Source organism: Oryza glaberrima, chromosome 11 (assembly GCF_000147395.1).
Source record: "Oryza glaberrima chromosome 11, OglaRS2, whole genome shotgun sequence".
Lineage (NCBI taxonomy): Eukaryota > Viridiplantae > Streptophyta > Magnoliopsida > Poales > Poaceae > Oryza > Oryza glaberrima.
Window position 1 is genome coordinate 2,921,728 of NC_068336.1, and position 16,066 is coordinate 2,937,793.

Below are 16,066 nucleotides of genomic sequence, written 5' to 3' on the forward strand. Positions count from 1 at the left end.
CCCTTTTAGAGCCCCTCCTACCAAAACCCCCTGAGAGAGAAAGCTAAACAAAAACTAGAAACATTCTCAGTTCCAGAAGAATATTTGCACCCACAGAAAGAAATCATTTACAAACCAAAGATTAAACAAATCCAAACAATCATGATTAGCTAAGACCACTTCCCCCTAAACCCCAAAATATCATTAAACTAATCCCCTCCCTAATCACAATCCCATACATATATACACCCATCCATCCATCCATCCATCCACACATCACCACCTCACCATCTCCATCCATCTCACCCGTTAACCCGCTAAGCTCTCTCTCCAAGATCCGCTTCGGTTTCCTCTCCGGCGATCTCGCCGGCGACCATGCCGGCGACCGACTACCAGGGCTCCTCCTCGACCCACTCCCACCCGTCGCCCTTCTCCTCGTTCGGCCGCTCCCTCCTCTCGCTCCGCCGCGACAGCCCCGCCGCCGCCGCCGGCGCGTCCCCGGCCATGGCGTCCGGCGAGGAGGCCGACCTGGAGGCGTTCCAGCGGCACGTGGCGGCGCACCTCGCCGATCTCAGGGGCGGGGAGGACGAGCTCCTGTCCATCGAGTGGATCCGGCGGCTGCTCGAGGCGTTCCTGCTGTGCCAGGAGGAGTTCCGGGTGGTGGTGGCGCTGGCGCGCCGCCGCGGGGCGCTGTCGGCGGCGGCGGAGAAGATGGTGGGGGATTTCTACGAGCGCGCGGTGAAGGCGCTCGACGTGTGCAACGCCGCACGCGACGGCGTCGACCAGGTCAGGCGGTGGGAGCGGCTCGCCGGCATCGCGGCGTCCGTGCTGCTCGTCCCAGGGGAGATCCACGAGGGCCAGCTCCGCCGCGCGCGGAAGGCGCTCTCCGACCTCTCGGTGCTCCTCATCGACGACGCCGCGGCCGCCGCGGGTGGCGGCGGCGTCGCCTCCTTCCTCTCCTCCCACCGCAACCGCTCCTTCGGCCGCGGCCGCGCGTCGCCCTCCCGCTCCGCGACGCTCGCCTCCTCCTCATCCTCCTCGTCGTCGTCCTCCTCCTCCTCCCACTTCCGCTCGCTCTCGTGGAGCGTCTCCCGCAACTGGTCGGCGGCTAGGCAGCTGCAGGCCATCGGGTCCGGCCTGGCGGCGCCGCGCCCGCACGAGGGGGGACTCGTGGCGCCGGTGTACTCCATGGGCTGCCTGCTCCACCTCGCCGCGTGGGCGCTCGTCGCCGCCGTGCCGTGCCCGGACCGCGCCGCCGCGCTCCAGGCGCACCACCTCCCCGCCGCGCCGCCGCGCGCCGCGTTCCCATGGGCGCCGCCGCTGCTCGCGCTCCAGGAGCGCCTCACCGAGGAGGGGAAGCGCAAGGACAGGCGCAACTCCTGCGGCCTCCTCAAGGAAATCCACGCGCTGGAGAAATGCACGCAGCGGCTCGCCGAGGCGATCGACGCCGCACCCGTCCCGCTCTCCGGCGAGCGCGAGGCCGAGGTACGGGAGGCCGCCGCCGAGCTGGCTGCCGTGTGCGCCGCCATGAGGGCCGGCCTTGAGCCTCTCGAAAGGCAGGTCAGGGAGGTGTTCCACCGCATTGTTCGCAGCCGCATGGAGGGGCTCGATTCGCCGATGCTCAACGCCGATTGAAACATGGAGAATTCACATTTGATCGCGCAATGTGGTGGTGATAGGTAATGCCGATCGAACCATCGAGAATTTGGATTTGATCGCGCAAATGTGGTGGTTATAGGTAGCTCTCCTGTTCTTGGTTTTTTTCCTCACTTGTGGTGGTCTAGTAGTAATTATAAAATGTGTGCCGTTCTGTAAAGGAAGGGGGCGAAAGGAAAGGAACCATCTTTATGTAAAGATGATTCCTTCTTCCCATGTTTTGATGCTGCATTTGGTGTATATCATGGCATTTTTGTTAGTCCTCCATGTGTGCGCGGCTAATTCTGGGAGTAACTTATAGTTGAAAAATCTGTGAGGTCGCTATGAAATGTGGCCTGTTGTCGAGAATGTCGACAAAAAAATTAAACAAGAAAAAAAAATCTACTGTGGTTTAGTTCGATTGTGTTGTGTCATAATTCATGTTTGGTCCTGATATTTGGATGGTTTAATCAAAAGGTCAAATCTTGAAACTATCATGCGTGCAAAATTCAGCAATGTTTGACATTATGAAGTACTGCTGTAGCGGTGTAGACTTTTTCCATCCTTTCAGTTCTACATATGGTTCTGTGAAATCCTTAATTTGGTTTTATATTCAATATGGGAATCTTTTTAAGAGTTCCTCATTGTGAATTGCAGTTTGTGATGGATCAGTTCTGTTGTCCAATTTATTTGAAGGCTTCTTGCCAGCAGAAAATATAATATATTAAGAATTAGATTAGGAGATCAACATGGATAGAGTGCGGAGTAACAGATTTCACATTACACACACTTATGAGTTAAATTCTAGTGCCAATAATGATAAGACCCCTGCAAGATTGTCTGTGTGATATTGTCAATAATCTATATCTAGGTGATCTTCTTATCTCCTGCATAATTCTATCTGACATAAAAGATCAGGTCAAACTGTATTAGTGCTGCTACCAAACTATTATAAAATTAGGATGGAAAAGATACTAGTGCAGATCTTGTCATATGTTAATAAACAATAACCTGATTCACTGAATAGGTGCATGTCGGCTTTGTAGTTCAGCTTGGTTAGATGTACTCCTGTATAATATTTCTACTTTGGTTGATGTACTTGACCCTAATATTTCAGTCTTCTGTGCAATCTTTTTCATGGTTCTGGACTTGTAGTTGTCCCTGACACCAAAACTCAGGCCTGAACAAGTGAACATTTCCACTTGTTTTGAACTAGTGAATGCTTCTGCATGTCACAACTCACAACTGAAACTCCTGAGAGTGTTTGCTAATCTTGTACATAACCAATAGAGGAAAAATTCAGCTTCTGATGTACCTAAAAAACCCACTAGTTTGAGATGCATTTTCTCACAGTTGTGGCAAAAGGTCAATAATGATGTGCAGAAGAAGCACAAGGTTGGAAGAAAAGATCTGATGATCCTCAATTATAGTGATCATCTCCTCCTTTTACCTCTGAAAATGTAGTATTGAGTTTCCATCATCATCATCCAGTCACTGTCCTGTATCCTCTGTAACCTAAAGCATTTTCTCCAATTAGTGACAACATTATAATGGCTTCCCTGCTGGTTCATCTGCCACGTGTTCACATTATAATCAGTGCCCTCCTTTCCATGAGCTTTTTGTTCACAAGATGTGCTCACTTCTGAAATGGAGAGGAGCTTCTTCTGTTGTGCTCACTTCTGTTCTTCATGTGAATCATATATCATCCTGATGAACAATGATTCATCATCAGCAGTAGCAGTTACAGAGACCTTGTGCAGATGTGTGGCTGGTGTGATGATGTGAGCTGTATCATTTGGAAGGCCTTTTTGTGGGGTTGAATTGCATTGGCTTGATGATGAGGTGTTTGTTTCTTGGCGCTTTTTCCAGCTGTTGCTGAAATGGAAGAGGTGAGAACCGGCCGGCGCATGCATGTCGCCTCTCACCTGCTGCTGCGTCTGCGTGCCATTTGGTCCCATTCCCCGAAATTTTGGGCGTCACCGCAGCGTCATGCTGGCGTCAGCGTCTCTCTGAAATGGGTCCTGCTTGTCAGCCATGGGAAGATTCAATAATCTGGTTATTATATTTTTCTCATTTTTCAGAGGTTAGGGCCCATGCCAGAATTTTGTCCAGGCCGGCCTTACAGGGAGGTCTGGGTTTGGGCTGTAAATTAGCCCAACTTGACCGGAGGCGAATTCTCATTCAGGAAGACAAGAGAGTATAATAATGCATTTTTACCAAAAATGTAGGGTGTACTTCAGTACTACTTGCTTAATGATGCATCTTTTAAACCTAAGATCGGCAATGTCACCTAGCTTTTTACAAAAACTAAAACAAGTTCAAATAGATATATGATTAGTTGCCTGGAGCCCACACATCTCTCACAACACACCTTGAAAACACGAGCAAGGGGAAAATCAACACATGTTGGTCTTGCAAATTAGTTGACTCCCTTTTTCGGCATAACTTGCAGAGTTTAGAGCATCACGATATGTTTTTGGATCTACTTAACTGAATATAGAAAATAAGAAAACCTATCTCCAAGAGAAAACCTAAAATTAATTTCCTATAATCAAAAGTGGGTCCTTCCTTAAAACTACCAACGGAAAAAAAATAATCAAATTTTCTCCTCCCGTAGGCGCTCACGCGGTAGAAGTGGATATCTTTTTCTCGGGATTTATTTCGCGTGAGCGCGTGAGAGCAAGTCTAATAGTATAGCCCACTACTAACTCCAATTCATCTATAGCCAATCTAATAGCCAATTCATACAATAGTTGCTTACTATACTATTAGTATATTGTCCCACCTGTCATACACATAGTGTGTCTTAGAGTCCGTGCTGCAGCTAGCTGCAGATCTGTAGCCCGTTGCTCTTCTTTCTCATCGTTTATCTTATTAAAATATATTTATAGCTGGCTAATAGCCTGCTATTGTACCTGCTCTGAGAGAGATGACCGCGATTGGGAATAAAAATTAGCTCCCCAAAAGTGAGGTACGATATATCCGGAGTTGGAAACATGATCTATTGAAAGATGAGATAGGGATAATGTTGGAGACGATTTTTAACCAAAATTTCATATTTGATGCTCTTATATCATATCCATTTTGTTTTGTTAACTGCATGTCGATCTGTATACCGTGAACAAGTGATTCTAAAGTGAATCTCGCTTCTCCATACAAAATGATTGATAGGCCATTCTCCTATCAATTACTCACCAAAACTCAAGATTCTATACCAGAAATATTATACCAGAGCAGCTAATATCTTCTTTCTATAAAGCTAATAGCTAATGTCTACTAAACACATAAAGCTCAACATATAAGCATCGTATTTATTAGCACTCTTAAAACCTACATACAAGTATACCACATCAACCTATTAAGCACACAAAGCTTAACATGCAAGCACATAGTAATTATATCTAGGCAAATTTTGCTACAGGACATCGCAATTGTGTGGTTTTAGCTCAGGGACACCGCAAAAACAGAGTTTTGGGGAAAGACACTCCATAACTGTGGATATTTGCCGATGGACATCACGGCGTCTAAATGAAACTTGCTGTGTTGATGTGGCAGTCGAGAGCTCGTTTTTTAATGTGGTCGGACCGAAATGCCCCTGTGCCTTATCTCTTTGTATTGAGCCATTTTGGCTCGATTCGCCACCACCACCGACAAAAGAACTTGCTGGTACAAGAACTCGTGGCGGCTGTGTGGCCTGATGCGGGCGGCCGGCGACGTAGCGCAGCGCACTCGTGCAAGAGCAGCGGCCGGCGCGGTGGTGGTGCGGCGGCGCAGCACGCGGCGCCTGGGCAGTCTGATGAGGGCGGACGACGACGCGGCGCACTCGTGCAAGAACAGCGGCCGGCACGGCTCGCGGCTGCAGCAGAAGACGACCGTCGTAGACGACACCGCCGTAGACAACCGCCACCGCCGCCTCCTCGTGGTGTCCCCAGGCTCCGTCTCCATCGCCAACCCGTCCATAGCCTCGTCGAGTTGTAGGGCAGGCTCTTTAAGTGTTCAAGCATCAAGCAACAACGAGCACATCCAATTCACCAAATCCAACAAGCAACAAGAAGTAGTCAAGTAGCCAGCCGTCCTCTTCGTCTTCCAATATTCTCCAAGCAGCAGCAACACCAAGCAACTCCAGATCCAGGAACATTGTTCTTGCCTCATCCACAAGCATGACGCATCCATGTGCACCGGCCGCGGGAACCCCGTCCAAATCATCAGCCCTATCGTCCCTCGCTACGCTGGCTAGTCGTCAATCACAGCGCCGTCCTCGCCGCACATTGCGGCACTTGTCAACGCCAACCGTCGCCGTTGCTCATCATGGCGCACAGCCCCTGGCCCTCTCCGCTAATCAGGCCTAGTCGTTCGCCAACTGCAAGCCGTCTGCCTTCGTGCCGGCCGTTGCTCTTGCACGATTGCGCCGCGCTGCGTCGCCGGCCGCCCGCATCAGGCTACACAGCCACCGCGAGCCGCGCCGTTGCTGCATTCGTCGAGCCGCACTCAGCGCGTCGAGAGAGAAGTGGATGGCGTTCCCCACCTCCACCGCCGTCGGCTTGGAGATCATCGCCGAGGAGGGCCCTAGCGGAAGCAGCGCCCAGCAGCAGCAGGCATAGTGTCCGGTGGCGGCGGGGGGGGGGGGGGGGGGGGGGGGGGGGGCAACAGCGGAGGCACGGCGGGGATGGGGAGCGACAAGTCGTCGGTGGACGGTGGCGGCGGCCGCCGCGCGTTGTAAGACTCGCCGCCGCGGGTGTTGCAGGACCTCAAGGACGCGCTGTCCAGCCTGCAGCAGACGTTCGTCGTCTCCGACGCTGTCGATGTTTGATGTCGCGATTCCGGTATTTGCATGGTATGGGGATCGTTGGTACTAGGATATACGCGAGACTGAGGTAAAAGAGACAGAGACGAGGATTTTTATACAGGTTCGTGCCCCTGAATTGTCAGGTAATAACCCTACATCCTGTTGGCCGAAGCCGGTATTGCTCTTTATTCACCATAATTACACCAGTACAATATTTGAGGTAGCCTATCTAACTGTTGTCGACATGGCGGTCTGAAGGTCTGACTCGTAGTTGACAACAGAGTAGTCTTCCTCCTCGAGTTCGTGCCCGGCGAGATCAGAGACAGCGCAATGTCTCTCCTATCAGTATCCGTAGACACCGTAGAGAACTAGCCGTGCATATCTCTGAAGTCGATATCCGGCGTCTTGTCTTGGCGTATGTTGGCTTGTATGTCGATCTTGTGTCTTGATCTATTGTTCGTGTCTTCTATGGTGGGTGTGTCCCATGGTGGGTGTTGATTGTCTCCCCTCTCCTCCTAGGGCGCCTTGTATTTATACCCATAGGTGTCCCCTTGTCCAAGTAGAACTATGGAAACCAATATGGATACAATCCGAGTAGTCCTTGTTGTTTCCATGTAGAACTTTGGTTATCCTTCCTTATGCGGAACTCCTCCTATATCCGCAGGTTGTTTCCGTATAGGACATGGTATGTGGTGGGTCCTGCCGAGATTTAGTCAACTACTATTAGGTATGTGGTATCCATAACCCTGACAGTAGCCCCCGACTTCAATGCAAATGAACGAATTCATATTCTCAACCGCAGACCTTGGAGTAACTGTTATCGAGCTCTCGTGACCGTTCTCGGTGAGTTCAGAGATAATGTTAGATTTTCTTTATCAGCCTCGTGCGGGCACCTAAAGGGTTTGTCTGAGTCAATCTCCGACGTCAACCAAGAAAGTACAGAGCATACGACTAAGTCTCCCGTCTTGCTGTAAGCGAGAATTTGGATTGAAGTCAAGAAATTTTATCTCAGTGGGCACACCATCTCTTCATTCCGTATTCCTTGTCGAGATCCACCAACCGTTCTTGAGCAATCGAGTAGGCGTAGAGTCTGCGACGGAGCCTTGTCAACATTTGTCGTACTTGCCTTAGTCGATCTTGGTATAGAACCATAGAGACATGAAGTCTTCGACAATGTCGAATGGAATTTTCCAATGTTTTGTATATGAGCGTATACTCTTTTACCGACTTCGATCAGTCAGTTTGTTGAGTTATACACTCTCCCTAGCCCCTAGCCTTGTTGTCGGAGAATTGTTCTCGGAAGATAAGGCTCTTGGACCTTTGACCTGCCTTAGTTGAACAAGCACTGATCCTAGCCCCCAGCCGTGAAGTTGGAAAATCCATTTCCGATTACACGGCTTGGTTAATACGCACGGCGAGAACTCTTACACGGCCAGATCTTACATGGTCTTTCGTCTCTAAAGGATCCGACAAAGCCTTATCCGCTCTGGGCGTCCCCAGCCGAAGTTCCCTTAGGTTCCTCAGAGGCTTTGTCAAGACGGCGTAAAGGGACATTAGGATAGGTTTCAACGCTAGGTGTCTTTTGTGGTAAGGGATCTCTGGGTAAAACACTTGGCGATATTGTGCACCTGATATCAATTTTGTTGAAGTAGAGGTAATGGGAGAATCGCTACACCTCTGGTCAAGAACCAGGTAGTAGTCGTAACTCAACCACTAGAAGTAAATGTACGAGAGATCGCTACAATTGACTGGTTGAGGACCAGTGAGTAGGTGTCTCTCGATCATTTGAAGTCGTAGTACGAGGACTGCTGCATTATTGCTGTAGTCGTACCTCGTCCATCTGAGGTTGCGGCGCGAGAGAGTGCTACGTACTGGTTCGAGACCAGCGAACGTGTAGAATTATCTCTCGAACGCTAATGGAGGTTGCGGTGCGGGAGATTGCTACGTACTGGTTCGAGAACCAGTGAGCGAGTAGAATCATCTGTCGAACACCAATGGAGGCTGCGGTGCGGGAGATTGCTACGTACTGGTTCGAGAACCAGCGAGCAAGTAGAATCATCTCTCGAACACCAATAGAGGTTGCGGTGCGAGAGAGTGCTACGTACTGGTTCGAGGACCAGCGAACGTGTAGAATTATCTCTCGAACAACAATGGAGGCGCTAGAGTTGGTTTATTACATGTGCATCTCACGTGGTCAGCATGACTCACACACCCAACTTATAGCATAGCCGGATGTCCGTTCGCAATCATTTTGGGTGATCAAGCCGACGGCTTTCGCGAGGAATTATCCGTTAACAACCTTTTCTCGAGTAGTCCAGCCATGGCCGGTGCTATGAGATAGGTCGTCGGTCTTCGTTGGTAGGTTGGGCGCGACGACTCTGCATTTGTCGAGATCGTTCTCGATAATGCGGTGTACTTGACCACAACCTACTCAAGTGCTCAATTGTTCTTGAAAAATATTTTCTAGAAGACAAGATATATAGCAGATAATATCGAGTATGTACTAAAAAACTGCATGGATCTTCTAGCATTATCAGGATATAACGAGCAGATTAAATATCAGGGCATTATGTAAACCGTAAACAAGCATGATTTGTACAGAAGAAGATAGAGCTAGCCCCCAGCGTTAGATCGTAGTTGATTTAACATCGGGGACACCCGCGCAACAGATATTGTATAAAAAACATGCTCTAGGTAAACATAATAAATTATTGATCTGACAATGTTGTATGATCTGAATAGATACGATAAATTACATATAAAATATCACGTACTTTTGTAGATACATGCCGGATGTATCTACGAAATTAGCAGATCAATTTAATAAACTGATCTACTAAATGCCTTTCTGATGTATACTCGGAGCATACAGTAAATTGATGCGCCGTTATATCTCCTTTGATGACACCGGCCACGAGGGCCTGACACCCTATGCTGCTTTTGGCTTGATACGTTCCGAATAGGAGTTGACCAAAAAACAGCTGATCGGCATCAAGCCTGATGACACCCGGACTTGTCGGCAATGGTACGTGCGAGTATAAACCAGAAAATGCACGTGATTAGTAGTAAAAATAACCATATGATCTTAATTAGAATCAGACTATAATTAGAGTAATAAACCTGGTGGTGGTCAGATTGTTTGGCGGTGGATGTCACCTCCCGAAGTAGTCGATATGAACGAAATCTCGTGGTCGACAATATGGGATCGTTGTTCTCCGCCGCGGCGATGTCTTGATAGATTGAGTTACTGACGACGAATTCTGATCTAGTTGGAAGATGTATTCCGGTTGGGTTAGATCTCAAAAGCCGAAGTCGTCGAGTAGCTTGTTATTGGAGAATCCTTATCTTAAACCCATCTCGTCGAAATCCTGAAGCATCAAAGTCCCCTACCTGGCGCGCCACTGTCGACATTTGATGTCGCGATTCCGGTATTTGCATGGTATGGGGATCATTGGTACTAGGATATACGCGAGACTGAGGTAAAAGAGACAGAGACGAGGATTTTTATACAGGTTCAGGCCCCTGAATTGTCAGGTAATAACCCTACATCCTGTTGGCCGAAGCCGGTATTCCTCTTATTCACCATAATTACACTAGTACAATATTTGGGGTAGCCTATCTAACTGTTGTCGATATGGCGGTCTGAAGGTCTGACTCGTAGTCGACAACAGAGTAGTCTTCCTCCTCGAGTTCGTGCCCGGCGAGATCAGAGACAGCGAATGTCTCTCCTATCAGTATCCAGAGACATCGTAGGGGACTAGCCGTGCCTATCTCTAAAGTCGATATCCGGCGTCTTGTCTTGGCGTATGTTGGCTTATATGTCGATCTTGTGTCTTGATCTATTGTTCGTGTCTTCTATGGTGGGTGTGACCCATGGTGGGTGTTGATTGTCTCCCCTCTCCTCCTAGGGGGCCTTGTATTTATATCCATAGGTGTCCCCTTGTCCAAGTAGAACTATAGAAACCAATATGGATACAATCCGAGTAGTCCTTGTCGTTTCCATGTAGAACTCTGGTTATCCTTTTTTATGCGGAACTCCTCCTATATCCGCAGGTTGTTTTCGTATAGGACATGGTATATGGTGGGTCCTACCGAGATTTAGTCCACTACTATTAGGTATGTGGTATCCATAACCCTGACAGACGCGACGCGTCCGGACTGCCCGATCTTCTACTCCAGCGAGGGGTTCTTCACCATGACCGGCTACTCCCCCAAGGGAGATAAGGCACAGGGGCATTTCGGTCCGACCACATCATAAAAGGGGCTCCCGATCGCCACGTCAGCAAGACAAGTTTCATTTAGTCGGCGCGGTGTCCATTGGCAAATATCCATGGTTATGGAGTGTCTTTCTTTTTACGGTGTCCCTGAGCTAAAACCACACAATTGTGATGTCCTGTAGCAAAATTTGTCTTATATCTATAATTTATTCATTCTAAAACCAAACATACACATGCTAAATCATCACACTCAAATCATTTTTATAATATTTTAATCTAAATCATTTCATCATTTCTTAAATATTAAACACATATCCCGCAGCAAAGCGCGGGGCATTATTGTTGTATTTTAGTAGAGAAACAACAAGTGTCGCCCTGAAGGTTACACTAAGGTGAATGTGGATGCTGGATTTAAAAAAGAAATTGATGAGGTAAGTTCAGTAATCATCGTTAGAAATTGTAGAGGGCTAGTGTCGCTAACAACACATAAAACCCTGCACCCTTGTACCAATGCATTGTAAATCTTAAAAATATAAATAATGCTAAATTTTATTTAGTGATAAATCAAACCAGGCATTTACCAAAATTTTTCGAATAAGACGAATGGTCAAACATGATGTAAAAAGTCAACAGCGTCATATATTAAATAACGGTTAAATAACGGGGGGAGTAGTTATGATCCTATCTTTAACTATCTCTATATATGTCTCTTGGAGGACTTGGGTGAGTTCGAACATTTACGTGCTAGTGCTATTAATGAAGACGAATACACAACCTTCGGCGCCCCACACCCTTGCCACTCAGCATAACGTAGATCCACCGGCCTCATTGGGTCCTTCTCGTCGCTGGTCTGCACCTCCAGCACGGGCCTTTCTTTGACGATGGCATGCCTCTCTCTGGCAAGCGTACGCCTAAACTCTGAACGAACGTCTCTTCGAATCGGACATGATCTCCAAGATGACTTGCTCCATGTCTAGCTAGCTTCATTTAAGTGGACGATTCTAGCAAGTAGGCTCCGTTAAGCTCTAGTCTATCCTATGATTTTTTCAATTTTTTTTCAAGTATATGTGATACGTACATATCAATCTGCATACCATGGGAATTATCTGTGGTCTACTTGAGGAAGAAGATAAACATGAGCTATATGTGGGGAGAAAGAAGCTGAAGCTGCCGCGGGGATTGCTATCTGGCGCATGCGCCAACAATGGAGGTTGTGTGCGCCATAAGCACCCCTCCCCATGCTTTTTTCCTTTCCTTTTTTTTTCGATTTTCTCCGATTTTTAGTGTTTTTCTTTTTTCGCGTTTTCTGATTTTTTTTAATCTTCAACACAAGTGTTTTCAAATATTTAAGTTAAAAGTTTTTCAATTTAAATTGGAAGTTTCAAATCTCGATTCGAAAGTTTTTAATATGTGTTAAAAGTTTTTAAATCTGGGTTGAAAGTTCTAAATCTGAGTTCAAAATTTTTTAAATTTGAGATGAAAAGTTGAAAGTTTTCAAAATTTAACTTAAAAAAATTTAAATTTTTAGTTGAAAGTTTTCAAAATTCAACTTCATGTATAGATTTTTTTTCAATCAGTTAGTAAAAAAACCTTAAAAAAGAAAAATCTTACATTAATTATCGTTATTATCTAAAATTAATCTGCCGGCGTGTACGCGCGTATCAGGAATCTCGAAGCTGCGCACTCTTGGCCCAGTTGGCGCATTCGGCATCAGCGCAGGCGGGCCAATAGCCCAATTAGCAGTAGCAGCCCATTCAAAAGCTTGGCTGCGGCCTGAAAGCGCGAGCGGAGGCGGCAGCAAGAGTGGCCGACAGCCAGGGACGCACGGCATCAAAGGTGGTGTGGGAGAAGGCACGGCAGCAGCCATCACTCGCCTACTGGCCTGTGCGTTCGAAACAGCTAGTAGTAGGGTCAGCCAGTGAGTATTCTCTATTTCTCTTTAGTCTCCGATCTATTTTTCAATTTAATTTGAATGAGATGATGGTACAATGGGATTTGTGAGAAATAGAGTCTTACGTTTGATATCTTCTGCTTTGTTGGTACATTGCAAATTGTAACGGAGAAGAAACCAACAGATCTGTCTCTTTGCTTACACACGTTGTGTTGGCAAGGTACTCCATTGGTTTTTCTTGTGTGTTTTTCTATTTGACCATGTATGCATTGAAATTTTAAATCCTTGTGCCCACAAATATTATCTGTTGACAATAATCTATACTTCACAATAGTATATATTTTGTATATCGAAATCCTAGATAAGAAAGTAGAGTAGACAAAGATCCTTCACTAAAGGCGAAATGTATATGAAAAAAAAATTCATTGAACTTTCCGACTAACTTATGGAATGATTAAACGATTGAATGGGATTCATTTGGACAACGAAATCAAGTGCAGGTCCCGTTTCTCTCTTATTGAATTAATTAATTCATTTCCTTTAGATGTTGGATTTTTGGATTTTTTTTGTTAATTTGGTATTATTCAACATGAATAAAAGAAAATTTTGGCCATACGAGGGTATTGTAGTTCTTTTTCTTTATATTGGTATATGTGGGATATATGAGAATGAATTTATTCTGGAAAGCAATTTTTTTTCTCTGCAACTAGTGTGGAACAGGTCATCTGTGTTGGGAGAAAACCTTCATGTGTGTCGGTGAGAGGCTCCGTTACAGATTATTAGTGGTGATGTAAAAAGTCAAGCTGCTCGTCAGCTTGATGTTGATCCACCGTGCACGGTTTTTTCCGGCGTATTCCTTCCGTCCCACGAAAAGCCAACCTAGGAAATGGAGGGAGTACTTATCGATCGATAATGCATGGCCTTCTGACGTGTTTACTTGCATTCCCTGCCAAGAGACCACGACGACGCCGACACAGCTCCGATATGAATGTCTCGGACGTGCGAATCGACTTTAAACGTGATGACTACTGGGGTGGCGCCATTAATTATTAGTGATATTATGTGACGCGTCCTGCATGCACACACCCACTTTAAAACGAAGCCTTTTCCACAAATTTGGATAGACGAACTTTTAAAATTAGGACAAATGCAAATTGTCATTGGTTTGAGTCGTTATGTAAGACGACCAACTAAAAAAATGTAAAAAAGGTATTAGAACTGTCATTCGATCAAGTGACATCTTTATAAAACTGAAAAAAAAACATTGGCAAATTTGCAAATACCCTATTAAATTTAATTATTAGCATTATTAAACAAACATATTTTTCATGCAGCCAAAACCTATTTCTACATATGGTTGAGCCATCCGTCTGCCTAGAGATGTTTGCAAAAATTGCTATTTCTTCACACGGGTAATGCACCCGCGCATGCAAAAATCTAATTTTCTCGAGCGGGTGATTAATTATGTCATCCATCTGCGTAAATAAAAATCTAAAAAAAAATAAAAATCCCAAAAGATCAAAACCCTAGCTGGCTCCTATCTGCTGTGGTGACGTCGTCACAGCAGTCCGGCACCGCTCGTCGCCGAGTCCACGTAGCTTTGGCGTCGCCGAGGCTGCCACCGCCCCTCCACCCGTCCGCACCCTGTTGGCGGCGGATCCAACCATCGTGGGGCCGCCGGCGACGGATGGCGTCACAGTCGCCATCGCCGGCGCCGAGCTTGCTGCCACCTGGTCCACTATGGCTCCGGCCGCTAGCTCGAGGGCAGGTCTAATTCAGCATTGTTTATTTGGTAATGTAATAACGTCCCACACGGCATCGATTGTATATATTTTGGTGAGGATAATGCTGGATACCAACTTGTGCGTCGTGCCCAATGCCCATTGGCAAATAAAGACCTTGACGATATACCGACTAAGTTATCTGCTGATTCAATATTCATCATAAACACACTTGGGGGGAGCCATGATATGATGATAAGCCTGGATGGTCATGGTTATATGTAAAGGATATCCTTGTGAACCATAAGTGCACTTAATACATCTTATTCACTAAGCTAGGTATAACCCCGTTATCTTGTTATTATAAATTTTCATAGACACTTAAGGTAGAAAGAATACATTGAAATAGCTTATGAAGATATAAATAAACAATACTTTTATACTCTCTACATCTACTTTTGATAGTAATATTTCATCTTGGCACAATAACCAAGGATAAATAATTCTACTTATCATCTATTTAAGCATGCTAGTACTAGTTATTTCTCGTAAACAAGCGATTCATTAATATTTACATTTCTCGATGCCCATGTAGCCAATCTTGTGTGGAAGAATGGAGAGTCAAGCATTAAATCCGAGAAAGTCATTAAGATGATTGGTGGTTGGATTGAAATATACCTATCAAAAGTAAATTTTTCAGATTAAAAATATGCCTTTCAAATGTAGATGGATGAAGTAAAGAGGAGAGATCAATGCAGAGAGAAGACGGAGGATCGAAGAGAGAGGTGAAGGAAGAGTAGGCACTCGCTGACAGGTGGGTCCTTCCCATTTTTTAAAGGGACAATTTCGTTTCTAACCCTCTTTTGAACTCCAATATTGATTTTGCCTCTACTTTTTAGGGTTTTTATTTTTGCCCCCATTATTTTTAACCAAAAGAGCCGTTTGCCCCTGGTTTAGACGGAAGTGAGTGGGACCGGGCTTATGGCATTAAATAAATAGAGAAGAAAAGGAAATAAACATTTTTCGAATTGTTGATTGACTCTTTTACCCATAGGAAATATCTAATAGGGGAAACTATTTCAGCCTCTCACGGAAACCCCATCCAGGCCGGCGGCATTTGGTAGCGTGGCGGTGATGAGCGGGCGTCCGTGGGCGGCGGCGAGTGGGCGTTGGCGGGCTATGGCGAGCGGTCGTAAGCGGGCGGCGCCTCGGCGCAGACGGCAGACCCCTCCCGCTGGCGAGCAGGAGGTGCCCTGCGCGGGGAGAGGGCGCGGCGGCGGGGGGTGAGGAGGCTTGGAGACGGCGATGGGGAGGGGGTTAGGTGGCGGCTGAGAGGAGGCTTGAAGACGGCGGCGGGCAGAGAGCTTGGAGGCGGCAGCGGCGGCTCAGCGCGGAGAGGAGGTGATGGCGGTGGCCCAGCCAGGTGGCGATGACGACGATGGCTCGACGCTGGGAAGACACGGTGGTGGTGACTCGGTGTGGGGAGGATGTAACGGTGGCGGCCCGACCAAGGGGCGACGGCGGCGGCTCAATGTGGGGACAAGGCGGTGGTGGCGACTCAACTTGGAGAGGAGGCGACGGCGGTGGCCCGGCCAGGGGTGACGGCAGCGGCGGCCTGCCGGCCTGGCCAAGAGGCGGATAGGAACTTCGGTGGCGACTTGTAGGTTGCTATATGACCTTTTTTTTTTTTTGCCAAATTTCGTCATTTTTGTTCAACATTTGTCCAGATTTATCACCCTTGTGTGTCAAAGTTTGAAACAATATTTGTTTTCGATATTATATCAAAATTGTTATATTTGTAAAAGTTTTTGATTTACGAAAATTGCAAGATGCAGCT

General features: G+C 46.7%; 1 protein-coding gene across 1 annotated transcript; it reads left to right on the top strand.

The window, feature by feature from the left end:
- The first annotated feature begins 216 nt into the window (after positions 1-216).
- LOC127753753 (protein ROH1-like) lies at positions 217-2,035 on the top strand. Its single transcript, XM_052279179.1, has one exon. The coding sequence runs from the start codon at positions 355-357 to the stop codon at positions 1,612-1,614; it is 1,260 nt and encodes a 419-aa protein (XP_052135139.1). The 5' UTR covers positions 217-354; the 3' UTR covers positions 1,615-2,035.
- The last annotated feature ends 14,031 nt before the right edge of the window (positions 2,036-16,066 follow it).